Source organism: Scyliorhinus torazame, chromosome 5, assembly GCF_047496885.1.
Source record: "Scyliorhinus torazame isolate Kashiwa2021f chromosome 5, sScyTor2.1, whole genome shotgun sequence".
In the NCBI taxonomy this organism is placed as follows: Eukaryota; Metazoa; Chordata; class Chondrichthyes; order Carcharhiniformes; family Scyliorhinidae; genus Scyliorhinus; species Scyliorhinus torazame.
In genome coordinates, this window is record NC_092711.1 from 124,617,748 (window position 1) to 124,645,613 (window position 27,866).

Here is a 27,866-nt window from a genome sequence, read left to right on the forward strand (position 1 = left end):
TCCCCAGGAGCCCACTGCGCAGACGCAATGCTGGGCTGTATCAGAGCATGCGCAGTGTCACTTGCTCGGACGTCTGCGAGTGCGGGAACGGCTGTTTCGGGCGGAGAGACTCGGTGAGGCGGAGGGAGGAATGGAGCCGGGAGGGGAGGGAGAGAAGGCTTCATAAACACCCCCTGCTGGTCACAAGGCCGGAATAAGACCCTGAAAAATCCGCGTTTGTAGCTGCGGAGCTTTTATCCGGTATCAGGCCCAGATCTACGGCCGCCATCTTTGTTTAGCGGAGCGGCTGAGGGGCCATCTTGATGACGTAACAGATGCGGTGCTTCAGGATCCGATGACCAGGAGATGTCTCGATGATTGACAGGCCTCTCCAGAGGGGGGAGGTGCTACTGACATGTGGCAATCCGAAGAACAGAAGAATAATAACAGAATTAGCAGCAGGGACAGGCCATGCTGCTGATTGACCCTGCTCTGCCATTCAATAAAGGCATGGCAGATCCAAATGACATTTTCCTGCCTTCCCCAAAAAACCTTTGACTCACCAGTCGATAAAAAAAGATAACTCAGCTTTGAGTATATTCAGTGACCCAGCGCCACTGCCCTCTGGGAGAGAGAATTCCACAAACTCAGCTTTGACAAAGAGTCATCCAGACTCAAAACGTTAGCTCCCTTTTATCTCCACAGATACTGTCAGACCTGCTGAGATTGTCCAGTATTTTCTGTTTTTGTTTCAGATTCCAGCATCTGCAGTAATTTGCTTTTATCCAGACTGATGACCCTCTGAGGGAAGACATTTCTCCTTATCTCAGTGTCAAATTGGAGAACTCTTTATCTTTAAACTGTCCCCCTTAGTTCTTGAATCCCCATGTGGGAAAATATTCTTTCTTCAAAACCGCTCAGAATCTTAGATGTTTCAATAAGATCACCTCTCATTCTTCTAAACTCCATCGGGTACAGACCAATCAGGCTCAATCTTGCTCCATAAAACAAACTCTCCCATCCCAGGAATCAGACTAGTGAAACTTCACTGAACTGCCTCCAAAGCAAGTATAACCCACATTAAATAATCCTGGGACATAAGCACTGCTGTCTGACAGCACCGAGGTCCCAGATTCGATCCCGGCTCTGTCCGTGTGGAGTTTGCACATTCTCCCCATGTTTGCGTGGGTTTCACCTCCACAACCCAAAGATGTGCAGGGTAGGTGGATTGGCCATGCTAAATCGCCCCTTCATTGTAAAAAATGAATTGGGTACTTTTTAAAAAAGTAATCCTGGGACTGGCAACAAGGGGAGAGAATGTTTGGAACTTCTGTCCTGGACTCGAAGAGTGATGGGTTTTGGAAACTCCTTTTACCGGTGGTTAGGGGAGGATTTACACCCAGCAAACTCAAACCAAGATAAATGTTTTAATTTGATTTTAATTTATAACCTCGACTATCATTTCTGACCATTGTAATTTCCTTTTACAGTTGCTTCCAAAGCTTCTGACATCTTTTCAGCCGAAGGTTGCAGCAGGAGATTGTAAACTTGAAAACACTGAAATTGTGACAGAAGTGAGTATTATTATTAATTATAAATTTAGGGTACCCAATTATTTGTTTCCAATTAAGGGGCAATTTAGCATGGCCAATCCGAAGCCAGAACCCCCAGTGCAGACTTTGGTGTTGTGAGGTTGTTGCCGTGGTGGAGAGTGGCTGCTGCTGTTGCTGCTCTCTCGCTATTGCTGCTGCTGCTGCTCAGTTTTCTGCCTGTGTCCAGTGCTGGTTGCTGCCTGGAGGAAGGAGAGGGGAGAGAAGGACGGAGAGAGGAGAGAAGGACAACAACAAGGAGGTAACTTCAAAAACAAAATGGGAGTAAAGCCCTTTGGACTGCTTGTTTGCTGGGCCTCTCCCGGGTTGAGGGCCCAGCCCAGTCTTCCCAACTGATAACATCTGCCTTCAGCAAGGACAAAATCCTCCTATTCTAACCAGTGTGCTTGTTCCAGGGCAGAGGGATCGAGTGGGCAGTGTGTTTGCTGATCTTCCTCCCGGACTGAAGACTCCACACACCAGCAGGGAGGAGGTGGATTCTATTGGGTGGTCGTTCCAGGGTTGCAGCACGGACTGTGTTTTTGCTGAGTCCTACTTGGGCCGAAGACCTCGTGAATCAGCGCCACTTACCTCCTTGTGAACCTGCTCTGGGCCTGGTGAAGCGCGTCATTTGTAGGTCCAGGCAGCGGGCGACCGAGGGGGTCATCCGATCAGACTATTTACTCCTTTTCCGCGGCTACATTCGCAGCTGGGTGTCCCTAGAAAGGGAGCATGCAGTGTCCATGGGCACCATCAAAGCCTTCCGTGCCTGGTGGGCACCACAGGGGTTGGGGTGCTTTATTGACCTCTTTAAATGCACTCTCATTAGTTGTTTGTAAGTTTCTGCTGATCTTTGTTACGTTCGGGCAGTGCCCCTAACTGGAGCGGCCCTTTTTGCTTTGTCCCTAAGTTTGTTTCCTTTGCTTTATTTTGTTGGTGGACCTCAAAAGAGTGGCCAATCCACCTGGCCTGCACATCTTTGGGTTGTGGGGGTGAGACCCATAGAGACACGGGAGAATAAGAACTAGGAACAGGAGTAGGCCATCTGGCCCCTCGAGCCTGCTCCGCCATTTAATGAGATCTTGGCTGATCTTTGTGGACTCAGCTCCACTCTCCGGCCCGTACACCATATCCCCGAATCCCTTTATTCTTTAGAAAGGTATCTATCATTTTCTTAAAAACGTTTCAAGAAGGAGCCTCAACTGTTTCACTGGGCAAGAAATTCCAGAGATTCACAACCCTTTGGGTGAAGAAGTTCCTCCTATACTCCGTCCTAAATCTACTTCCCCTTATTTTGAGGCTATACCCCCTAGTTCTGCTTTCCCCGACCAGTGGAAACAACCTTCCCGCATCTATCCTATCTATTCCCTTCATAATTTTATACGTCTCAATAAGATCCCCCCGCATCCTTCTAAACTCCAATGAGTACAGTCCCAGTCTACTCAACCTCTCGTCATTATGTAATCCCCTCAACTCCGGGATCAACCTAGTGAATCTCCTCTGCACACCCTCCAGTGCCAATATGTCCTTTCTCAGGTAAGGAGACCAAAACTGAACACAATACTCCAGATGCGGCCTCACCAACACCCTATACAATTGCAGCATAACCTCACTAGTCTTGAACTCCATCCCTCTAGCAATGAAAGACAAAACTCGATTAGCCTTCTTAATCACCTGTTGCACATGCACACCAACTTTTTGCGACTCGTGCACCAGCACACCCAGGTCCCTCTGCACAGCAGCATGTTTTAACATCTTACCGTTTAAATAAGAATCCATTCTGCTGTTATTCCTCCCAAAATGGATAGCCTCACACTTGGCAACATTGAATTCCATCTGCCAGACCCTAGCCCATTCACCTAACCTATCCAAATCCTTCTGCAGACTTCCGGTATCCTCTGCACTTTTTGCTTTACCACTCATCTTAGTGTCGTCTCCAAACTTTGACACATTGCACTTGGTCCCCAACTCCAAATCACCTATGTAAATTGTGAACAGCTGCGGGCCCAACACTGATCCTTGAGGGACCCCACTAGTTATAGGTTGCCAACCAGAGAAACACCCATTTATCCCCACTCTGCTTTCTGTTAGTTAACCAATCCTCTACCCATGCTACCACTTTACCCTCAATGCCATGCATCTTTAGTTTATGCAGCAACCTTTTGTGTGGCACCTTGTCAAAAGCTTTCTGGAAATCCAGATATACCACATCCATTGGCTCCCCGTTATCTACTGCACTGGTAACGTCCTCAAAAAATTCTACCAAATTAGTCAGACATGACCTACCCTTTGTGAACCCATGCAGCGTCTGCCCGATGGGACAATTTCCCTCCAGGTGCCCCGCTAATTCCTCCTTAATGATAGATTCCAGCATTTTCCCCGCAACCGAAGTTAAGCTTACCGGCCTATAATTACCCGCTTTCTGCCGACCCCCTTTTTTAAACAGTGGTGTCATGTTTGCTACTTTCCAATCCTCTGGGACCACCCCAGAGTCTAGTGAATTTTGATAAATTATCACTAGTACGTTTACAATTTCCCTAGCCATCTCTTTTAACACTCTGGGATGCATTCCATCAGGGCCAGGAGACTTGTCTACCTTTAGCCCCATTAGCTTGCCCAATACTGCCTCCTTAGTGATTACAATCATCTCAAGGTCCTCACCTCTCATATCTTTATTTCCATCAGTCACTGGCATGTTATTTGGGTCCTCCACTGTGAAGACTGACCCAAAAAACCTGTTCAGCTCATCAGCCATTTCCCCGTCTCCTATTATTAAATCTCCCTTCTCATCTTCCAAAGGACCAATATTTACCTTAGCCACTCTTTTTTGTCTTATATATTTGTAGAAGCTTTTACTATCTGCTTTGATGTTCTGAGCCAGTTTACTTTCATAGTCTACCTGACTCTTCTTTATAGCTTTTTTAGTAGCTTTCTGTTGTCCCCTAAAGACTTCCCAGTCCTCTAGTCTCCCACTAATTTTTGCCACTTTGTATGTTTTTTCCTTCAATTTGATACTCTCCCTCGCCTCCTTAGATATCCACGGTCGATTTTTTTCCCCTTTCTACCGTCTTTCTTTTTTGTCGGTATGAACCTTTTCTGAACACTGTGAAACATCGCTTGGAAGTTTCTCCACTGTTCCTCAACTGCTTCACCATGAAGTCTTTGCTCCCAGTCTACCGTAGCTAGTTCTTCTCTCATCCCATTGTAATCGCCTTTGTTTAAGCACTAGTGTTTGATTTTACCTTGTCATCCTCCAACTGTATTTTAAATTCCACCATATTGTGGTCGCTCCTTCCAAGAGGATCCCGAACTATGAGATCATTAATCAATCCTGCCTCATTACACAGGACCAGATCTAGGACCGCTTGTTCCCTTGTAGGTTCCATTACATACTGTTCCAGGAAATTATCCCGGGCACATTCTATAAACTCCTCCTCAAGGCTGCCTTTACCAACCTGGTTAAACCAATCGATATGCAGATTAAAATCTCCCATGATAACCGCTGTACCATTTCTACATTATTCCGTTATTTCTTTGCTTATTGCCTGCCCTACCATCCTGTTACTATTTGGTGGCCTATAGACTACTCCTATCAGTGACCTTTTCGCCTTACTATTCCTGATTTCCACCCAAATTGATTCAACCTTGTCCTCCATAGCACCAATATCATCCCTTACTATTGCCCGGATGCCATCCTTAAACAACAAAGCTACACCACCGCCCTTACCGTCCATTCTATCCTTTTGTATAGTCTGATACCCTTGGATATTTAACTCACAGTCGTGACCATCTTTTAACCATGTTTCAGTAATGGCTACTAAATCATAGTCATTCACGATGATTTGCGGCATCAACTCATTTACCTTATTTCGTATACTACGAGCATTCAGGTAAAGTACACTTATGCTGTTTTTTATGTCTTTGTTATGAATCCTAACACCTTGATCAGTAACTTTTCGCAAATTATTTTTCCTCTTACCCTTTCTCCTAATTTTCCTTGTCTTTGAACCCATATCTCTACATAATAACCTGTCACGTAACCTGCTGCCTTGATCTCCATTAACCATTATACTGTCCGTGGCTTTACATTTCCCTTCCCCCCCCCCCCCAACTTGCTAGTTTAAAGTCCTTGTGACCAACCTATTTATCCTATTCGCTAGAACACTGGTCCCAGAATGGTTCAGGTGAAGACCATCCCAACGGTACAGGTCCCTCCTGCCCCAGTACTGATGGCAATGCCCCATGAAATGGAATCCCTTTTTCCCGCACCACTCCTTTAGCCACGTGTTAACTTCCCTAATTTTCTCAACCCTATGCCAATTGGCACGTGGCTCGGGTAGTAATCCAGAGATTATAACCCTGGAGGACCTGTTCTTTAATTTAGTCCCTAGTGTTTGATAATCCCCAAACAGGTCCTCTTTCCTAGTCTTACCTATGTTGTTAGTCCCAACGTGGACCACAACAACTGGATCCTCCCCCTCCCTCTCCAAAATCCTTTCAAGCCGATCAGAGATGTCCCTTACCCGGGTACCGGGCAGGCAACATACCATGCGGGACTCTTGATCTGGCTTACAAAAGATGCCATCAATCCCCCTAATTATAGAATCCCCTACAACTACCACTTGTCTTTTTGCTCCCCCCTCTTGAATGGCTTCCTGTACAACGGTGCAGTGGTCAGTCAACGCATCCTCCCTACAGCCCTCTTCCTCATCCACACAGGGAGCAAGTATCTCATACCTGTTGGACAAGGTCAAGGGCTGAGGCTCCTCAACTCCTAAACTCAGGATCCCCCTACCTGCCTCCCTTGCAGTCACACCACTCTGTCCTTGACCACTGTCCGAATTAACAGTACTTATTCTACCGGGTGTGACTGCCTCCTGAAACAAAGCGTCCAGGTAATGTTCCCCCTCCCTGATGTGCCGCAGTGTGTGCAGCTCGGTCTCCAGCTCATCAATTCTGACCCGATGTTCCTCGAGCAGCCAACGATTGCTGCAGATGTGGTCACTGACGGTCTCAATAGGATCCACCAGTTCCATCATCATACAGCAACAGCACATCACCTGTCCAGCCATATTCAATTAGTTAATTAATTTAAATTATATTTATTTTTTATATAACCTCAAGGATAAACCCGAACACCAACAAAAACACAGCCCTCTCTTGCCACTCACCCGAACTCAGTCACTCACCTAAACTCAGATGCACTCTGTTCCAGTCAGCACTCAGTCACTCACCTAAACTCAGATGCACTCTGTTCCAGTCAGCACTCAGTTACTCACCTAAACTCAGATGTACTCTGTTCCAATCAGCACTCCGTGTCTAAAGGCACTCCTGCCACACCTTTTGTGCACTCCCCTCTCCCAGCACTGTCCCGGCTCTCTCCACCCGCGCTTTTTAAATATCCCGGCTCTCCTCCCGCCTGTTTTCGCTGTCCCGGCTCTCTCTCCTCCCGCGCTGTTTTCGCTGTCCCGGCTCTCTCTCCTCTCGCGCTGTTTTCGCTGTCCCGGCTCTCTCTCCTCTCGCGCTGTTTTCACTGACCCGGCTCTCTCCTCCGCGCTTTTTAAATCTCCCGGCTCTCTCATTTGAGGCTAGAAATAGGAAGATAGAGCAGACAAACACGTGGCTAAACAGCTGGTGTAGGAGGGAGGGTTTCGGTTATCTGGACCACTGGGAGCTCTTCCGGGGCAGGTGTGACCTGTATAAGATGGACGGGTTGCATCTAAACCGGAGAGGCATAAATATCCTGGCCGCGAGATTTGCTAGTGTCACACGGGAGGGTTTAAACTAGTATGGCAGGGGGGTGGGCACGGGAGCAATAGGTCAGAAGGTGAGAGCGTTGAGGGAGAACTAGGGAATATGGACAGTGTGGCTCTGAGGCAGAGCAGACGGGGAGAAGTTGCTGAACACAGCGGGTCTGGTGGCCTGAAGTGCATATGTTTTAATGCAAGGAGCATTACGGGTAAGGCAGATGAACTTAGAGCTTGGATTAGTACTTGGAACTATGATGTTGTTGCCATTACAGAGACCTGGTTGAGGGAAGGGCAGGATTGGCAGCTAAACGTTCCAGGATTTAGATGTTTCAGGCGGGATAGAGGGGGATGTAAAAGGGGAGGCGGAGTTGCGCTACTTGTTCAGGAGAGTATCACAGCTATACAGCGAGAGGACACCTCAGAGGGCAGTGAGGCTATATGGGTAGAGATCAGGAATAAGAAGGGTGCAGTCACAATGTTGGGGGTATACTACAGGCCTCCCAACAGCCAGCGGGAGATAGAGGAGCAGATAGGTAGACAGATTTTGGAAAAGAGTAAAAACAACAGGGTTGTGGTGATGGGAGACTTCAACTTCCCCAATATTGACTGGGACTCACTTAGTGCCAGGGGCTTAGACGGGGCAGAGTTTGTAAGGAGCATCCAGGAGGGCTTCTTAAAACAATATGTAAACAGTCCAACTAGGGAAGAGGCGGTACTGGACCTGGTATTGGGGAATGAGCCCGGCCAGGTGGTAGATGTTTCAGTAGGGGAGCATTTCGGTAACAGTGACCACAATTCAGTAAGTTTTAAAGTACTGGTGGACAAGGATAAGAGTGGTCCGAGGATGAATGTGCTAAATTGGGGGAAGGCTAATTATAACAATATTAGGCGGGAACTGAAGAGCATAGATTGGGGGCGGATGTTTGAGGGCAAATCAACATCTGACATGTGGGAGGCTTTCAAGTGTCAGTTGATAGGAATACAGGACAGGCATGTTCCTGTGAGGAAGAAAGACAAATACGGCAATTTTCGGGAACCTTGGATGACGAATGATATTGTAGGCCTCGTCAAAAAGAAAAAGGAGGCATTTGTCAGGGCTAAAAGGCTGGGAACAGACGAAGCCTGTGTGGCATATAAGGAAAGTAGGAAGGAACTTAAGCAGGGAGTCAGGAGGGCTAGAAGGGGTCATGAAAAGTCATTGGCAAATAGGGTTAAGGAAAATCCCAAGGCTTTTTACACTTACATAAAAAGCAAGAGGGTAGCCAGGGAAAGGGTTGGCCCACTGAAGGATAGGCAAGGGAATCTATGTGTGGAGCCAGAGGAAATGGGCGAGGTACTAAATGAATACTTTGCATCAGTATTCACCAAAGAGAAGGAATTGGTAGATGTTGAGTCTGGAGAAGGGGGTGTAGATAGCCTGGGTCACATTGTGATCCAAAAAGACGAGGTGTTGGGTGTCTTAAAAAATATTAAGGTAGATAAGTCCCCAGGGCCGGATGGGATCTACCCCAGAATACTGAAGGAGGCTGGAGAGGAAATTGCTGAGGCCTTGACAGAAATCTTTGGATCCTCGCTGTCTTCAGGGGATGTCCCGGAGGACTGGAGAATAGCCAATGTTGTTCCTCTGTTTAAGAAGGGTGGCAGGGATAATCCCGGGAACTACAGGCCGGTGAGCCTTACTTCAGTGGTAGGGAAATTACTGGAGAGAATTCTTCGAGACAGGATCTACTCCCATTTGGAAGCAAATGGACGTATTAGTGAGAGGCAGCACGGTTTTGTGAAGGGGAGGTCGTGTCTCACTAACTTGATCGAGTTTTTCGAGGAGGTCACTAAGATGATTGATGCAGGTAGGGCAGTAGATGTTGTCTATATGGACTTCAGTAAGGCCTTTGACAAGGTCCCTCATGGTAGACTAGTACAAAAGGTGAAGTCACACGGGATCAGGGGTGAACTGGCAAGGTGGATACAGAACTGGCTAGGCCATAGAAGGCAGAGGGTAGCAATGGAGGGATGCTTTTCTAATTGGAGGGCTGTGACCAGTGGTGTTCCACAGGGATCAGTGCTGGGACCTTTGCTCTTTGTAGTATATATAAATGATTTGGAGGAAAATGTAACTGGTCTGATTAGTAAGTTTGCAGACGACACAAAGGTTGGTGGAATTGCGGATAGCGATGAGGACTGTCTGAGGATACAGCAGGATTTAGATTGTCTGGAGACTTGGGCGGAGAGATGGCAGATGGAGTTTAACCTGGACAAATGTGAGGTAATGCATTTTGGAAGGGCTAATGCAGGTAGGGAATATACAGTGAATGGTAGAACCCTCAAGAGTATTGAAAGTCAAAGAGATCTAGGAGTACAGGTCCACAGATCACTGAAAGGGGCTACACAGGTGGAGAAGGTAGTCAAGAAGGCATACGGCATGCTTGCCTTCATTGGCCGGGGCATTGAGTATAAGAATTGGCAAGTCATGTTGCAGCTGTATAGAACCTTAGTTAGGCCACACTTGGAGTATAGTGTTCAATTCTGGTCGCCACACTACCAGAAGGATGTGGAGGCTTTAGAGAGGGTGCAGAAGAGATTTACCAGAATGTTGCCTGGTATGGAGGGCATAAGCTATGAGGAGCGATTGAATAAACTCGGTTTGTTCTCACTGGAACGAAGGAGGTTGAGGGGCGACCTGATAGAGGTATACAAAATTATGAGGGGCATAGACAGAGTGGATAGTCAGAGGCTTTTCCCCAGGGTAGAGGGGTCAATTACTAGGGGGCATAGGTTTAAGGTGAGAGGGGCAAAGTTTAGAGTAGATGTACGAGGCAAGTTTTTTACGCAGAGGGTAGTGGGTGCCTGGAACTCACTACCGGAGGAGGTAGTGGAGGCAGGGACGATAGGGACATTTAAGGGGCATCTTGACAAATATATGAATAGGATGGGAATAGAAGGATACGGACCCAGGAAGTGTAGAAGATTGTAGTTTAGTCGGGCAGTATGGTCGGCACGGGCTTGGAGGGCCGAAGGGCCTGTTCCTGTGCTGTACATTTCTTTGTTCTTTGTTCTTTGTTCATCCCGCGCTGTTTTCACAGTCCCGGCTCTCTCCTCCCGCGCTTTTAAAATCTCCCGGCTCTCTCCTCCCGCGCTGTTTTCGCTGTCCCGGCTCTCTCTCCTCTCGCGCTGTTTTCACTGTCCCGGCTCTCTCCTCCCCCGCTTTTTAAATCTCCCGGCTCTCTCCTCCCGCACTGTTTTCGCTATCCCGGCTCTCTCTCCTCTCACGCTGTTTTCGCTGTCCCGGCTCTCTCTCCTCTCGCGCTGTTTTCGCTGTCCCGGCTCTCTCCTCTCGCGCTTTTAAAAACTCCCGGCTCTCTCCTCCCGCGCTGTTTTCGCTGTCCCGGCTCTCTCTCCTCCCGCGCTGTTGTCGCTGTGCAAACTCCACATGGCAGTGACCCGGGGCTGGGATTGAACCTGGGTCCTCAGCGCCGTGAGGCAGCAGTGCTAACCACTGCCACCGTGCCACCCTTTGTCATGATGTTTCCATTCCTATTTTATCACACACCTCCCAGTGATACTCATTGTAACACAGAAACTTCAAAATATCATTGCTACCTTGCATCTTGCCCTCCTGTTATTGTCTAATGATAACAGTAACAGAGTAACACACACCAAAATTGGAATATCAGATAGGTTGTTGACTTATAATAATAGTGACAGAGTAACGTACACCAGAATTGGAATATCAGATAGGTTATTGTCTAATCATGACAGAGTTACGGGGGTGGCTCGGTAGTTAGCACTGTTGCCTCAAGCACCAGGTACCTGGGTTCGATTCCGACCTTGGGTCACTGTCTGTGTGGAATTTGCACATTCTTCCCGTGGCTGCGAAGATTTCCTCCCTCAGTCCAAAGATGTGCAGGTTAGGTGGATTGGCTGTGCTAAATTGTCCCTGGGTGGGGTTACGGGGTTAGTTACGGGATTGGTCACGGTAGGGTGAACTTTCAGAGGGTTAGTGCAGACTCAATGGCCTCCTTCAGCACTGTGGGGATTATATGATTCTACATTGGATCCAAAGATGTGTTCACTCTCACACTGCAGCCTGACTTATTGGAACAGACACTGTGTTTGTTTCTCTCAAAGTGAGTGAATCCTTTGCTGTTTCTCCTCTGGGCCCCATCTCCACTATTATTGTCTGACTGTCCCACTGAGACTCTCACTGTTATTATTGGACAATCAGCGAGTCAGCCTGAGCCTGTGGCCGCTTTCATAATTTCACCGCTTTCTGTAACCGTCACAATAGCCCGACATCAGCCGATTCGTAAGCCCACTTGCTACTGGTGCCTGATACAGCAACCGTACCCAATCAGTGAAGCCCTGACCAAACCCGAGCCTTCCGAACTCCTCCCACAAATAATTCCACTCCACCCGACAAAAGGCCTTCTCCCTCTGAGGGCATCATGATAACGTTTAAGAGCCTTCTAACATTAGCCGTGAATTCCTAGCCCTTTCCAAATCCCGTCTGGTCTTCCCCGACCACCCCGGGACACAGTCCTCTATCCTTGTGGCCAATATCTTAGCCAGCAGTTTGGCATCCAATTCAATAGGGAGATTGGTCTGTATGACCCGCATAGCTCAGGGTCCTTCTCCTGTTTCAGAATCAATGAGATCGAGGCCTGCGACATTGTTGGGGGAAGGACTCCCCGCTCCCTTGCCTCATTAAATACGCTCACCAGCAGTGGGCCCAATATCTCCGAGAACGTCTTGTAGAATTCCACCGGGTAGCCGTCCGGCCCCGGGGCCTTGCCCAACTGCATGACCTCCAGCCCCTCCATTATTTCCTCAATTTCAATTGGGGCTTCCAGCAGTTCTTCCTCCACCCTCGGGAACCTCAACTGACCCAAGAACTGCCTCACCCCCTCCACCCCAGCCGGGGTTCTGACTCGTATAACTTGCTATAAAAGTCCTTAAACACCTCATTCACAGGTGTCCTTAAACACCTCATTCACATTAATTCCCTCTAACCACTGTCTTCAGAGCTTCCCACACCGCTGCTGCCGAGACTTCCCCTGTATCATTTATTTCCAGATCGTTCTGGATGGACTTGCTCACCCGCCCACAGACCTCCTCATCTGCGAATAGTCCCACATCCAACCTCCATAATGGACGCTGCCCTCTCTCCATACTAACCCATAGATCCACCCTACGTGGGGCTGATCCTACAGAGCAGGAGGCCCTTTGGCCCATCGAGTCTGCACTGATTCTCTGAAAGGACACCCTGCCTAGGCCCACACCCCTACCCTGTCCCTGTAACCCCATAGCCCCACCTAACCTACACATCCCTGGACATTGAGGGGCAATTTATCAAGGCTAATCCAAGTAACTTGTTCTTCTTTGGATTGTTGGAGGAAACCGAGCACCGGGTGGAAACCCACGCAGACACGGGGAGACGGTGCATACTCTACACAGACAGTCACCAAGGCCGGAATTGAACGCAGGTCCCTGGCGCTGTTACGCAGCAATGCTAATCACCGTGCCACCAGAAGCAAAGTTTCTTTATCAATATTACTGTTTATGAAGCTCAAGATTGAATTTGTTTTGCCTGCTACTCTCTTATTATGTCTTGTCGATATACAAAATCCCTCTTCACCTCTTTCTCTCTCCTCCCAAAGAGGCCAGTTGGGTTTTTATGACAACCCAGCAGTTTTCATGGTCACTTTTTCCCAGTGCCGGCCCCACAAATGACCAGATTCATTCAGCTCAATTTCACAACCTGCCTTTGTGTTTTTGTGGGTTCTCTCTCACTCCCTATTTTCTGTTTTAAATCCGTTTCACAGGGTGTTCGAAGGGGAGGCTTCCAAGTCCGGTAACTCAAACCAAACATCACATCAGGATCTGACAGAGTCCTCTATTTATCATATTCTGAATATCAGTGGAATTTGAACATGGAAGGAAAAAGCATCATTCACAGTGGGGAGAAACCGTACACGTGTTGTGTGTGTGGACGAGGATTCACTCGATCATCAGGCCTCACAAGCCACAAATGCAGTCGCACTGAGGAGAAACCGTGGAAATGTGGGGACTGTGGGAAAGGATTTACTTCCCCATCCAAGCTGGAAACTCATCGACGCAGTCACACTGGAGAGAGACCATTCACCTGCTCCAAGTGTGGGAGGGGATTCACTCAGTCATCAGGCCTGCTGAGACACCGGCGGGTTCACACTGATGAGAGACTATTTCAATGTCCAGACTGCGGGAAATGCTATAAAAGTTCTGAGGAACTGATGCTCCATCAACGTGCCCACACTGACGAGAGACCGTTCAGGTGCTCTGCCTGCGGGACTGGGTTCAGACGATCATCTCACCTCACTGTACATCAGCGAATTCACACTGGGGAGAGGCCATTCACCTGCTCCAAGTGTGGGAAGGGATTCAGTCACTCATCCGCCAGGCAGAAGCACCAGCGAATTCACACTGGGGAGAGGACATTCACCTGCGCCAAGTGTGGGAAGGGATTCACTCAGTCATCTGCCCTGCTGAACCACCAGCAAATTCACACTAGCAAGAGGCCATTCACCTGCTCCAAGTGTGGGAAACGATTCACTCGGTCATCCGACCTGCAGAAGCACCAGCGAGTTCACACTGACGAGAGACCGTTTCAATGTCCAGACTGCGGGAAGTGCTATAAAAGTTCTGGGGACCTGATGCTCCATCAACGTGGTCACACTGATGAGAGACCGTTCAGATGCTCTCACTGCGGGACTGGGTTCAGACGATCATCTCACCTCACTGTACATCAGCGAACTCACACTGGGGAGAGGGCATTCACCTGCGCCCAATGTGGGAAGGGATTCACTCAGTCATCTGACTTGCAAAAGCACCAACGAGTTCACACTGGAGAGAGGCCATTCACCTGCTCCAAGTGTGGGAAGGGATTCACTCAGTCATCTACTCTGTCCATACACCAGCGAATTCACACTGGAGAGAGACCATTCCCCTGCTCCGAGTGTGGGAAGGGATTCACCACTTCATACCACCTGCTGAGACACCAACGAGGCCACAAGTAACGACTGCGATTGGGTTTTGCTGTTTCTCACATTCAGGACTGAACCATGTTCATTTGGGTCTCTTTCTGCTGATAACAAATTCCAGCCCATTTACAGGGGCTAATATTCTGGCTAAAAGTCAAATAAATTAGATTTGTGATAAATACGCAGTGTGTTGAAACTTTTTAATATCTCATGACACAAGTTAGTTCCTTTTGACGTACTCTCGCTGTCCCCTGTCTCTTCCATCCTCACCTCCAACAAGACGTGTGAGGAGCTTGTGGAGCATCTTTGTGACTGAGATTGAGTAAGTCCGATCAGCTGCCTCTGCTGCTTCCCTCCCTTCCACGAGCCCACCGGACCAAACTGTCTCTAAATTTCATCCTTGTGTCTTCTGGTGGCGGCCATGGTGTTGGAGGAGGTCACGTATTTGCTAACTTCCGCTCGTGACGGACCTTTTGGAACTTTTCTCCCAATTTTCCGGAATTTTATTAGAAACAACGGTGGAGAGTGAGACAGTGAGGAGAAATCCCCCACTGGTATATGGAGCCGTGGACCAGACGTGTTCGTATAAGGAGAATTAGTTGAGCAGCGAAGGTGACTGTAGAACCTGCAGCACGGGAAAGCTTGGCGGAGGCGCAGGATTCCGGTTTGGTGGCACAGTGGTCAATGGTACAGCGGGTGGAGTTCATTCAGGAGAGCTTCACCAAGCACATGAAGGAAGGGTTAGACCTGATCAAGGCAACGATCGATCGGGTGGAACAGGGGCTGGAAGCCCACGGACTGGCGATCCAGAAGGTGGTCGAGCACGAGGACCATTTAACCGTGTTGGAGGCAGAAGTGGGGCTGATGAGGGACCACCAGAAAAGGTTGCAGGAGGACCTGGAGAACAGGTCCTGGAGACAGAACCTGAGGATCATCGGCGTCCCGGAGGGCAGTGAAGGGTCGGACGCAAGGGCATCTGTGACAAGTTTGCTGGAAAAGCTGATGGGAGATGGGGCGTTTTCTCGACCCTTGGAAGTGGACAGAGCGCACCAAGCGCTTGCGAGGAAGCCACGAGCGAATGAACCGCCGAGGGCGATGGTGGTGCGAATGCACCTGTTCCTGCACAAGGAACAGATTTTGCGGTGGGCCAAGTGGTCAGGGAGCTGCAAGTGGGAGAACTGTGAGTTGCGCATTTACCAGGACCTGGGCGCGGAACTGGCCAAAAGACGAGCCGGATTTAATAGGGTAAAATCGGCCCTCTTCAAAAAGGGGGTGAAGTTTGGGATGTTATACCCAGCGTGTCTGTGGGTCACGTATGAGGGCCAGGAACTTTACTTTGAATCGCCGAGTGAAGCGATGGACTTTATTAAAGACAAAAGGCTGGCTGGGGTTTGAGGACATTGAACCTTGGGGGAGGGGATTGCGGTATCGTTTCTGTTAAAGTTTTCTTAGTTTTGATCTGTATATGCAGTGATCTCTGTAACAGTTTTTTAGGCAGTTGCTCAGATTTGTAAGTTAACTTTGTATCAGGGTGGAGGGAGTTTTTCTACTGTGTGTTGATTGGAGACTGTGATGTTTTGAATATGTATGTTCAACCGGGGGGCGGGGCAAGAACAATAGGGGATAGGATGTCTGGCGCCATGGGGGGGGTTACCAGGCTGGCTAGGTGGGCTAGCTGACGGAAGTGCAGTGGGGGGTGAGCAGGTGGTAAGTTTGTTAAGGGGGGTTGGGATTGTGGTGCTGCTAATAGTGGGGAGGGGGGGGAGCTGCTCTGCTAACGGGAGAAACTTGCTGGGAGACAAAGGGGAGGTCGAGGACAGTGGATGCCCGAAGGTGGCCCCACGGAGGCGAGGGACGCGAGCTGGAGGCTGGCCTAAGAAGGGTGATCGGGGTGGGGTGAAGGCGGGAAGTCTCCCGACTGGGCTGACCACATGGAACGTTAGAGAGCTGAATGGGCCGGTAAGAGGGCTCGCGTGTTCACGCATTTGAGGGGATTGAAGGCGGACGTGGCAATGTTACAGGAGACACACCTGAGAGTAATAGATCAGACCAGATTGAGAAAGGGATGGGGCGGCCAAGTATTTCATTCAGGGCTGGACTCTTAAGCTACGGGGGTCGCTATACTGATCAACAAACGGGTGGCATTTGAGGCAGGGAGAATAGTGGTGGACGTGGGGGCCAGGTACATCCTGGTGAGTGGGAAGCTTGAGGGGATGCTGGTGGTACTTGTGAATATATATGCACCAAACTGGGACGATGTGGAATTCATGAGGGCGTTGAGTAAGATCCCGGACCGAGAGTCGCATAAGCTGGTCATGGGGGGCAGGGAGAAAGGGGGGGGGACGACACACACTTCAATACAATCATTGACCCAAGGTTGGACCGGTCAAGATCAAGGACAGGGAGGGTGCCAACAGTAGCGAAGGAACTAAAGGGGTCCATGGAGCAGATTGGGGAGGGGGGAGGGGGGGGGGGGTGGCGGGTAGACCCATGGAGGTTCAGACGGCCAAGTATGAAGGAGTTTTCTTTTTTCTCCCATGTGCACAAAGCATATCCCGGATCGACTTTTTTATTCTGAGCAGGGTTCTACTGGCGGGGGTGGTTGATACCGAATATTCGACGATTGCTGTCGGACCATGCCCCACATTGGGTGGATTTATGGGTGAGTAAGGAGAGAGGGCAGTGCCCGCAATGGAGGTTGGATGTGGGACTGTTAGCGGATGAGGGGGTGTGCGGGCGGGTGAGGGAGTCCATCCAGAACTATTTGGAAATAAATGACACGGGGGAAGTCCGGCAGCAACGGTTTGGGAAGCGCTGAAGGCAGTGGTTAGGGGGGAGTTAATCTTGATCCGGGCCCATGGGGAAAAGGTGGAGTGAGCAGAGATGGATAGGTTGGTTGGGGAAATATTCCAGGTGGACAGGAGATATTCAGAGGCCCTGGAGGCGGGGTTATTGAAGGAGCGGCAGAGGCTATAGATGGAGTTTGAGTTATCTACAGGGAAGACGGTAGAGCAACTGAGGGGGGCGGTATATGAGTATGGTGAGAAGGCCAGTACGATGCTAGCGCATGAGCTGAGGAAAAGGGAGCTGAGGAAAAGGGAGCCGGCCAGGGATAGGAAGAGTGAAGGACAGAGGTGGGAACCCGGTCTTGGACCCAGCAGGGATGAATGGGGTGTTTAAGGAGTTTTATAGCAGGCTATATGAGCCGGAATCCCCAGCTGGGGCAGAGGGGATGAGGCAGTTTCTGGGTGAGTTGAAGTTCCCGAAGTTGGAGGAAAGACTGGTGGAGGGGTTGGAAGCCCCAATTGGAATTGAAGAAATAGTGGAGGTGCTGGAGGCCAGTCATCGGGGAAGGCCCCGGGACCGGATGGCTACCCAGTGGAATTTTATAAGAAGTTCTCGGAGATACTGGGCCTGCTTGCTGGTGAGGGCATTTAATGAGGCAAGGGTGCGGGGTGCCCTTCCCCCAACAATGTCGCAGGCCTCAATCCTGAAGCGGGAGAAGGACCCTGAACTATTGGCTCAGCTCAGATATTGGCTAACGTTAGGGCAGCACGGGAGCATAGTGGCTAGCACAATTGCTTCACAGCTCCAGGGTCCCAGGTTCGATTCCCGGCTTGGGTCACTGTCTGTGCGGAGTCTGCACGTTCTCTCCGTGTGTGCGTAGGTTTCCTCCCACAGTCCAAAGATGTGCCGGTTAGGTGGATTGGCCATGCTAAATTGTCCTTAGTGTCCATAATTGCCCTTAGTGTTTGGTGGGGTAACTGGGTTATGGGGATAGGGTGCTCTTTCCAAGAGCCGGTGCAGACTCGATGGGCTGAATGGCCTCCTTCTGCACTGTAAATTCTATGCTGGTCATATAGGCCAATCTCCTTATTGAATGGGGATGCCTAACTGTTGGCCAGAATATTGGCCTCAAGGTTAGAGGACTGTGTCCCTGAGGTGATAGGGGAAGACCAGACAGGGTTTGTGAAGGGCAGGCAACTTATGGCCAATGTCAGAAGGCTCTTAAACGTTATGATGCCCTCTGGGGGGGGTGGGGGGGGTGGTGTTAATGGAGGTGGTGGTTGCAATGGACACTGAGAAGGCCTTTGACCGGGTGGAGTGGAATTATTTGTGGGAGGTGTTGGGAAGGTTCTGGTTTGGGCAGGAATTCATTGATTGGGTTCGGCTGCTGTACCAGACACCAGTAGCAAGCGTACGAACAAATCGGCTGATGTTGGGTAATTTTAAGCTGCACCGAGGGAGGAGGCAATGGTGTCCCCTCTCCCCGCTGTTGTTTGCTCTGGCCATAGAGCCATTGGCGATGGCGTTAAAGAGCATCTCGGAACTGGAAAGGGTTGTTCCGGGGGGGGTGGAACACAGGTCTCGCTTTACGCTGACGACCCGCTCCTGTATATTTCCTACCCTTTAGGGGGGATGGGGGAGATTATGTGGATCCTAGGGGAATTCGGCAGGTTTTCTGGGTGTATTGAATATGGGGAAAAGTGAGATGTTTGCGATCCAGACGAGGGGGCCGGAGAGGAGACTGGAAGAGCTGCCGTTTAGAATGGTGGGGGGTGGGGGGGAGCTTCCGTTATTTGGGAATCCAGGTAGCACGGGAATGGGAGACATTACATAAGTTAAATCTGAGCCGGCTAGTCGAGGAAATGAAAGGAGGACTTTAAAAGGAGAGGCATGCTCCCGCTGTGACTGGCGGGGAGGGTACACATGGTGAAAATGACGGTCTTCCCGAGATTTCTGTTTGTTTTCCAGTGCCTTCCCTTCGTTATCCCAAAGGCCTTTTTTAAACCGTTAAACAAGGTGATTTCGGGTTTTGTGAGGGCGGATAAAACCCTGAAGCAAGTGTTGCTGGAGCGAAGTCGAGGGGAGGGTCGGCTGGCGCTGCCGAACATTAGCAACTATTACTGGTTGGCAAATGTAGCCATGGTTAGGAAGTGGGTAGTGGGGGGGTGGGGTCAGTGTGAGAGCGTGTTGAGGTGGCATCGTGTAAGGACAGAAGTCTGGGAGCATTGATAACAGCACCTCTGCCGTTCTCGGCGGCCCGGTACTCCACAAGCCGGGTGGTGGTGGAGACCCTGAGAGTCTGGGGGCAGTGGAGGAAGCACATGAGAGTGGAGGGAGTATCGGGCTGGGCCCCGATTTGTAACAACCATCGGTTTGTACCGGGAAGGCTGGATGGGGGGTTCCGGAGGTGGCAGAGAGCAAGGATCGAGAGGATGGGAGATTTATTCATAGATGGGAGCTTCCCCTGTCTGAAGGATTTAGAGGAGAAATTTCAATTGCCAGCAAGAAACGAATTCAGGTATCTGCAGGTACTGGATTTTTTGCTAAGGCAGTTTTCGACCTTTCCGCTCCGACCACCACGGGGGATACAGGACAGGGGAGGTTCTAGAACGGGGGTGGGAGAGAGAAAGGTATCGGATATCTACAAAGAACTCATGGAGTCAGAGGTAACTCAGATAGAGGAGCTATGGGGAGAGGTAGAGGCAGGTCTGTGGGCAAGGATGCCTTGAGCAGAGTCAATACGTCCTCATCATGTGCCAGGCTCAGCCTGATGCAATTTAAGGTCATTCACCGGGCAGATATTTTCTTTTTTAATTTTAGAGTACCCAATTTATTTTTTCCAATTAAGGGGCAATTTAGCGTGGCCAATCCACCTAGCCTGCACATCTTTGTGTTGTGGGGGTGAAACCCACGCAAACACTGGGAGAATGTGCAAACTCCACACAGACAGTGACCCAGAGCCGGGATTGAACCTGGGACCTTGGCACCGTGAGGCAGCAATGATAACCACTGTGCCACCGTGCTGCCCCGTTCACGGGCACACATGACGGTGGCCCGGATGAGCAGAATTTTTTGGGTAGAGGACAGGTGTGCGGAGGGGCCAGAAAATCATGTCCATATGTTCTGGGCATGCCCTAAGCTTGGGGGATTCTGGCAGGGTTTTGCAGATGTCATGTCCACGGTACTAAAAACAAGGGTGGTGCCGAGTGCAGAGGTGGTGAATTTTGGAGTGTTGGGAATCCATGGGGCGAGAGAGGCTGATGTCTTGGCCTTCCTGGTAGCCCGGAGACGGATATTGCTAGCGTGGAGGGACTCGAAGCCCCCAAAAGTCAGAGATCTGGGTTAGCGATATGGCTGGGTTTCTCAGATTTTGAAAAAAATCAAGTTTGCCCTCAGACGGTCAACACTCTGGTTCGCCCGGACGTGGCAGCCGTTTGTCAACTTTGTCAGCAGAGGTAGTTAGGCTATTTTCTGTTAAGGGTAGGGGGGACTTGTTAGGAATGGAGATGATTTATGCACAATGTTTTATGGTTGGATTTACATTGTTTACTGTTGTTGTCACTTGTTATTATAAAATTACAAAAACCTTAATAAAATATTTTTTTTTTTAAATCAACATCACCAAAATCCGATCATCTGCTCATTGTCACATTGCTGTTTGTGGCATCTTGCTTTGTGGAAATTGGCTGCTGCATTTCCTATAACAGTGACCACACTTCAGAAGGTCTTTGGGACATGCTGTGGTTGTGAAAGGCGCTACAGAAGTGCAAGTTTTAAATTGAAGATTGATGCTTTCTGATCCTTAATTGATTTCAGACATCCCCAATTAATACATTTGCTTTGGTTCGGACAAGACTTTAACCAGTTAAAGCAAAGGCAGAATTCTGGACAGTCAAGTTAAAAAGGAGTTTTTTAAAAGAACAGGTTTACTGAACAACTGGAAGATGTTGACAACTTCATGCAGGTGATCAGTCTGTAGAAGCGTAACCCTCTCTGGCTCCTTTGACAGTAATTTCCTTGGAACTCGGCCTCGAGTCTTCAGTACTTGGCCAGCAAGGAAGACCTTCGGAACATCGACTTTTACCCCCAAAGTGACCATTACCTCATGTCAGAGTTAGACCTGTGGTAACATGACCATTGGTCAATTGGGCTCTAGTTTAATTTAATTGGATCTTTAATTACTGACACCCATCTCTCATTACCTTTGACAGGAATACAATTGAACTGTTTCATACTATCCCTTTATCTGATTCTGTACAATCCCTTATACAGTTTCAAATGTTGAGGCTAATCAGAGTTGGTAGGTCTCCCTTGCCGGTACATTTATCCTCATTGCACATTCTTTATATACACAGCAATGAAGCTTTTATATTTTTACAACAAATAAAACTCAGACTTTTACTAGAACTACTGATTCATTATTGTTTCATTAATTGAAACTCAATTAAGGATCACTGCTTATTTAATCATGTTACAGACTGGTAGCTAATTAATACAGTAATATTTAATTAATACATTTGGTTTATACATACACTGGTTATCTACTGAGTAGTACTACACTCCGTATGCTTCACCCGGTGTCTATGTATTTACATTGTGTATTTATCGTATGTCCTAGATTGTTTCATGTATGGAACGATCTGTCTGGACTGTACACAGAACAATACTTTTCACTGTACCTCGGTACACGTGACAAATCAAATCCAATCAGAGACAGTTTCTTACTAATCTTCAGATTGAACATTGAGCCTTCTCAAAAAATATTCATTCATGGGAGGTGGGCTTCACTGGCTGGACCAGAATTTACTGCTCATTCCAATTACCCCTGAACTGCGTGTCTTGTGAGGCTATTTCAGAGGGCACTGACAAATCAACCAGAACATTGCTGTGGATCTGGAGTCACGTGCAGGCCAGGCCACATAAGGAGAGCTGAATGGCCATAAATTACGAGAGGGGAATGTGCAACGAGACCTGGGTATCCTCGTACACCAGTCACAGAAGGTCAGCATGCTACAGCAGGCGGTAAAGAAGGCAAATGATACGTTAGCTTTCATTGCGAGCGGATTCGAGTACAGGAGCAGGGATATCTTGCTGCAATTATACAGGGCCTTGGCGAGGCCGTACCTGGAATATTGTGTGCAGTTTTGGTCTCCTTATCTGAGGAAGGATCTTCTTGGTCCAGAGGGAGTGCAGCAAAGGTTTACCAGGCTGATTCCTGGGATGGTGGGACTGACGTTTGAGAGATTGAATCAGATAGGATTGTATTCTCTGGCGTTCAGAAGAATGAGGGGGGATCTCATAGAAACCTATAATACATATAGATACATAGAAGGCAGGAGCAGGAGGAGGTCTTTTGGCCCTTCGAGCCTGCTCCGCCATTTATCACGATCCTGGCTGATCATCCAACTCAATAGCCTAATCCTATTTTCCCCAAAGCCTTCGATCCCATTCTCCCCAAGTGCTATATCTAGCCGCCTCTTGAATATATTCAGTGTTTTAGCATCAACTACTTCCTGTGGTAATGAATTTCACAGGCTCACCACTCTTTTGGTGAAGAAATGTCTCCTCATCTCTGTCCGAAATGGTTTACCCTGAAACCTCAGACTGTGACATCTGGCTCTGGACACACCCATCATTGGTAACATCTTCCCTGCATCTACCCTGTCTAGTCCTGTTAGAACTTTAAAAGTCTCTATGAGATCTCCCCTCATTCTTCTGAACTCCAGCGAGAACAATCCCAACCTCGTCAATCTCTCCTCATATGACAGTCCTGCCATCCCTGGAATCAGTCTGGTAAACCTTCGCTGCACTCCCTCGAAAGCAAGAACATCCTTCCTCAGAGGAGACCAAAACTGCACACAATATTCTAGGTGTGGCCTCATCAGGGCCCTGTACAATTGCAGCAACACATCCCTGCTTCTGTACTCGAAACCTCTCGCAATGAAGGCCAACATACTATTAGCCAGGGCAGCATGTGGCGCAGTGGTTAGCACTGGGACTGCGGCACTCAGGACCCAGGTTCGAATCCCGGCCCCGTGTCACTGTCCGTGTGGAGTTTGCACATTCTCCCCATGCCTACTTGGGTTTCACCCCGACAACCCAAAGATGTGCAGGCTAGGTCGATTGGCCATGCTAAATTGCCCCTTAATTCGAGAAAAAAATAATTGAGTACTCTATTTATATTTTAAAAAAACATACCATTAGCCTTGTTAACCGCCTGCTGCACCTGCATGCTTACCTTCAGCAACTGGTGCACAAGGACACCCAGGTCCCGCTGCACACTCCCCTCTCCCAATTTACAACCATTCAGTTAGTAATCTGCCTTCCTGTTTTGCTCCCAAAGTGAATAACCTCACACTTATCCAAATTATACTGCATCTGCCATTGATTTGCCCAACCTGTCCAGATCATGCTGTAGGATCCCTGCATCCTCGTCACAGTTCACCCTCTGACCCAATTTGGTATCATCTGCAAACTTTGAGATGTTACATTTTGTTCCCTCGTCCAAATCATTTATATTGTGAATAGCTGGGGTCCCAGCACCGATCCCTGTGGCACCCCACTAGTTACTGCCTGCCAATTAATTCCTACTCTTTGTTTCCTCTCTGCCAACCAGTTTTATATCCACCTCAATACACTTCCCCCAATCCCATGCGCTTTAATTTTGCACAATAATCTCTTAGGCGGGACTTTGTCAAACGCCTTCTGAAAGTCCAAGTATACCACATCGACTGGCTCCCCCTCGTCAACTGTACTGGTTACATCTTCAAAGAATTCCAACAGATTTGTCAATCATGATTTCCTCTTCATAAATCCATACTGACTGACTGATCCTGCCACTGCTTTCTAAATGTTCCGCTGTAAAGCCCTTGATAATGGATTCAAGAATTTTCCCCACTAGGCTTACTGGTCTATAATTCCCTGCTTTCTCTCTACAGAACCAAAGTATGTATTCAATTGCTCAGCCATTTCTTTGTCCCTTATTATGCATTCCCCTGTTTCTGTCTGTCGTGGGCCTACATTTCTCTTTACCAATCTCTTTCTCTTCACATATGAAACTCTCAGTGTCAGTCTTTCTGTTCCCTGCAAGCTTACTTTCATACTGTACTTTCCCCTTCATAATCAATCCCTTTGTCCTTCTTTGCTGAATTCTAAACTGCTCCCAATCCTCAGACCTATTATTTTTCTTGGCCAATCTGTATGCTTCTTCCTTGGATCGGATACTATTTCTAATTTCCTTTGTAAACCATGGATTGCCCCTCTTACCCCCTTTTGCTTTTCTGCCAGACAGGAATGACCAATTGCTGCAGTTCCCCCATGCGTTCCTTGAATGTTTGCCATTGCCTATCCACTGTCATCCCTTTCAGTAACTCTCCCCAATCTATCAAGGCCAATTCATGCCTCATATCTTCATAATTCCCTTTATTATTTTTTTAGAAATTTAGAGTACCCAATTCATTTTTTCCAATTAAGGGCCAATTTAGTTTGGCCAATCCACCTACGCTGCACATCATTGGGTTGTGGGGGTGAAACTCATGCAAACACGGGGAGAATGTGCAAACTCCACACGGACAGTGATCCAAGCCGTTAATCGAACTGGCGCTGTGAAGCAACAATGCTAACCACTGTGCTACCGTGTACAGAACCAGAGGTCGCAATCTGAGGATACGGGGTAAACCATTTAGGACAGAGATGAGGAGTAATTTCTTCAACCAGAGAGTGGTGAGTCTGTGGAATTTGTTACCACAGGAAATAGTTGAGGCCAATACATTGTATGCTTTCAAGAAGCAGTTAGATATGGCACTGAGGGCGAAGGGAATCAAAGGATATGGAGGGGAAAGTGGGATTAGGCTGTTAAATTGGATGATAAGGCAATATATAACGAATGGCAGAGCAGGCGCAAAGGGCCAAATGGCCTCTTCCTGCTCCTATTTTCTATGTAATTCCTTCCCAGACTAAGAGCAGGTGAATGGCCTCTCCCCAGTGTGAACTCGCTGGTGTGTCTGCAGACTGGATAACTGTGAATCCATTCCCACAGAGGGAGCAGGTGAACGGCTTCTCCCCAGTGTGAACTCGCTGATGTCTTTGCAGGATGTTTGAATCAATAAATCCCTTCCCACACAGAGGGCAGGTGAATGGCTTCTCGCCAGTGTGAATTCGCTGGTGTGTCTGCAGGGTGGATAATTGAGTAAATCCCTTCCCACACTGAGAGCAGATGAACGGCCTCTCCCGAGCGTGAACTTTCTGATGTTTCCGCAGGGTGGATGCATCAATGAATCCCCACACAGAGAGCAGGTGAATGGCTTCTCCCCTGTGTGAATTCACTGATGTTTCCGCAGGGTGGATGCATCAATGAATCCCCACACAGAGAGCAGGTGAATGGCTTCTCCCCTGTGTGAATTCACTGATGTTTCCGCAGGGTGGATGCTTCAATGAATCCCTTCCCACACTGAGAGCAGGTGAATGGCCTCTCCCCAGTGTGAACTCACTGATGTCTCTGCAGGGTGGATGAATCAATGAATCCCTTCCCACACGGAGAGCAAATGAATGGCCTCTCCCCAGAGTGAATTCGTTGATGTTTCCGCAGGATGGATGAATCAATAAATCCCTTCCCACACTGAGAGCAGATGAATGGCCTTTCCCCACTGTGAACGCGCTGATGTCTCCGCAGGGCAGATGAATCAAATAATCCCTTCCCACATTGAGAACAGGTGAATGGCCTCTCCCAAGTGTGAACTCGCTGATGTTTCCGCAGGGTGAATGAAGCACGGAGTCTCTGCCCACACAGAGCAGGTGAATGGTTTCTCCCCAGTGTGAACGCGCTGATGTCTCCGCAGGGTGGATGAATCAATAAATCCCTTCCCACACTGAGAGCAGGTGAATGGCCTCTCCCCAGTGTGAACTCACTGATGTCTCCGCAGGATGAATAGAGCACGGAATCCCTTCCCACACTGAGAGCAGGTGAATGGCCTCTCCCCAGTATGAACTCGCTGGTGTGACTGCAGGTAAGATAACTGAGTGAATCCCTTCCCACACAGAGCAGGTTAATGGCTTCTCTCCACTGTGAACTCGCTGGTGTGCCTGCAGATGAGATAACTGAGTGAATCTCTTCCCACATTTGGAGCAGGTGAATGGCCTCTCTCCAGTGTGACTGCGTCGATGAATCTCCAGCTTAGATGGGACTTTATATCCGCTCCCACAGTCCCCACATTTCCACAGTTTCTCCATGTTTTGTGTCGTCTCGTGTCTCTCCAGATTGGACAATCAGTGGAAGCCTTGTCTACACACAGAACATGTGCACTGTCTCTCCTCACTGTGAATGGTGTGATGTTTTTTCAGGCTGTGTAACTAGTTGAAGCTCTTTCCACAGTCAGTTCACTGGAACACTCTCGCTCGGGTGTGAGTTGTGTGGGTCTCGGTGCTTTTCCAGTCACATTCACATTTCAAATCTCTTGGAAGCCGACGTATCGGACAAACATTTCTCCTTCTCGCCGATGATATTCAGAGCCCGATGATATTCAGGTCAGAAGGAATCAACTGAGTTTGTCACATTGAGACGTGATGTTTGAGATTTCTGTCTGTAATTCCTCCTCTTCCAATATCCTTTATAAACAATTTACAAAAGTCATCGTTGTCAGTACAGGAACAAAATTCAGAACAGACAATTCTAGTTCCTAGGGAACATTATTTCCTCTCTTGTTCTCCAAAAGCTGTAAATCTCCATCCCACACAATCTCCCTCCATTCTCACTCTGCTGTATCTAATATTCACCCTCCCAATTCTCCTGAAGGTGCTGATTCATGTTGATTGACAGATCCAAGCTCAGCTCACTGCTTCCTGACCAGGACATAGAGATTGTAACAGGAGCAAGAGTAGGCCATTCGGCCCACCGAGTCTGCTCAACTATTCAATGAGATCCTTGGTCGATCTACCTCAGCACCATTTTCCCACACAATCCCCATATCCCTCGATATCTTCAATTTCTAGAAACCTGTCAATATTTGTCTTGAACATACCTGATGACTGAGGCTCCACATTCCTCTGGGGTAGAGAATTCCAAAGCTTCACCACATCCTCGAGTGAAGAAATCCCTCCTCATCTCAGCTTTCACTCTATTTTCCTGCCTGTTCCCCATAACCCTTAACTCCGTTGTCAATAAAATATCTGTCAAACTTGTGCTTCAATACATTCAATGACCCCCAGATACAACTGGTCCCTGTGGAAGAGAAATCCAAAGACTAACAACCCTCTGAGGGAAGAAATGACTGGAAATCTATAACGTAGCTGCAGTCTTATATTACAAGACGGGAAATAATAATACATTTATGTTAAATTTTTTACTTATATTACCATAAATAATATATCTAATCTGCACCATGTAACAAAATGAGACATATCTCCGTCCATTATTAATTAATCGCCCTGAAATGTCAGCCGTCTCCTGGGGAACTCACCCCTTTAATTGTGAACATGAGGAAAGAGACAAGCCTTTTTTGAAATAAATTTAGAGTAACCAATTATTTTTTTTGTAATTAAGCTGCAATTTAGTGTGGCCAATCCACATATCCTGCACATCTTTGAGTTGTGGAGGTGAGACCCACGCAGATACAGGGAGAATGTGCGAACTCCACACGGACATTGACCTGGGGCCGGGATCAAACCAGGGTCCTTGGCGTCGTGAGGCAGCAGTGCTAACCACTGTGCTGCCAGAGACCATCATTTCAGTCAGTCAAATAAATGTGTCAACC

At 48.4% G+C, this 27,866-nt stretch overlaps 2 protein-coding genes across 2 annotated transcripts in view; one reads left to right on the forward strand and one right to left on the reverse strand.

Annotated features, from left to right (window-relative positions):
* LOC140421804 (uncharacterized) overlaps positions 1-27,866 on the reverse strand; it is a 314,633-nt gene that overhangs the window by 21,180 nt on the left and 265,587 nt on the right. The gene's annotated exons all lie outside the window — the stretch shown is intronic.
* LOC140419689 (uncharacterized) lies at positions 50-14,508 on the forward strand. The gene is made up of 3 exons (XM_072503617.1): positions 50-113; positions 1,470-1,553; positions 13,138-14,508. The coding sequence occupies exon 3, from the start codon at positions 13,246-13,248 to the stop codon at positions 14,365-14,367; it is 1,122 nt and encodes a 373-aa protein (XP_072359718.1). The 5' UTR covers positions 50-113; positions 1,470-1,553; positions 13,138-13,245; the 3' UTR covers positions 14,368-14,508.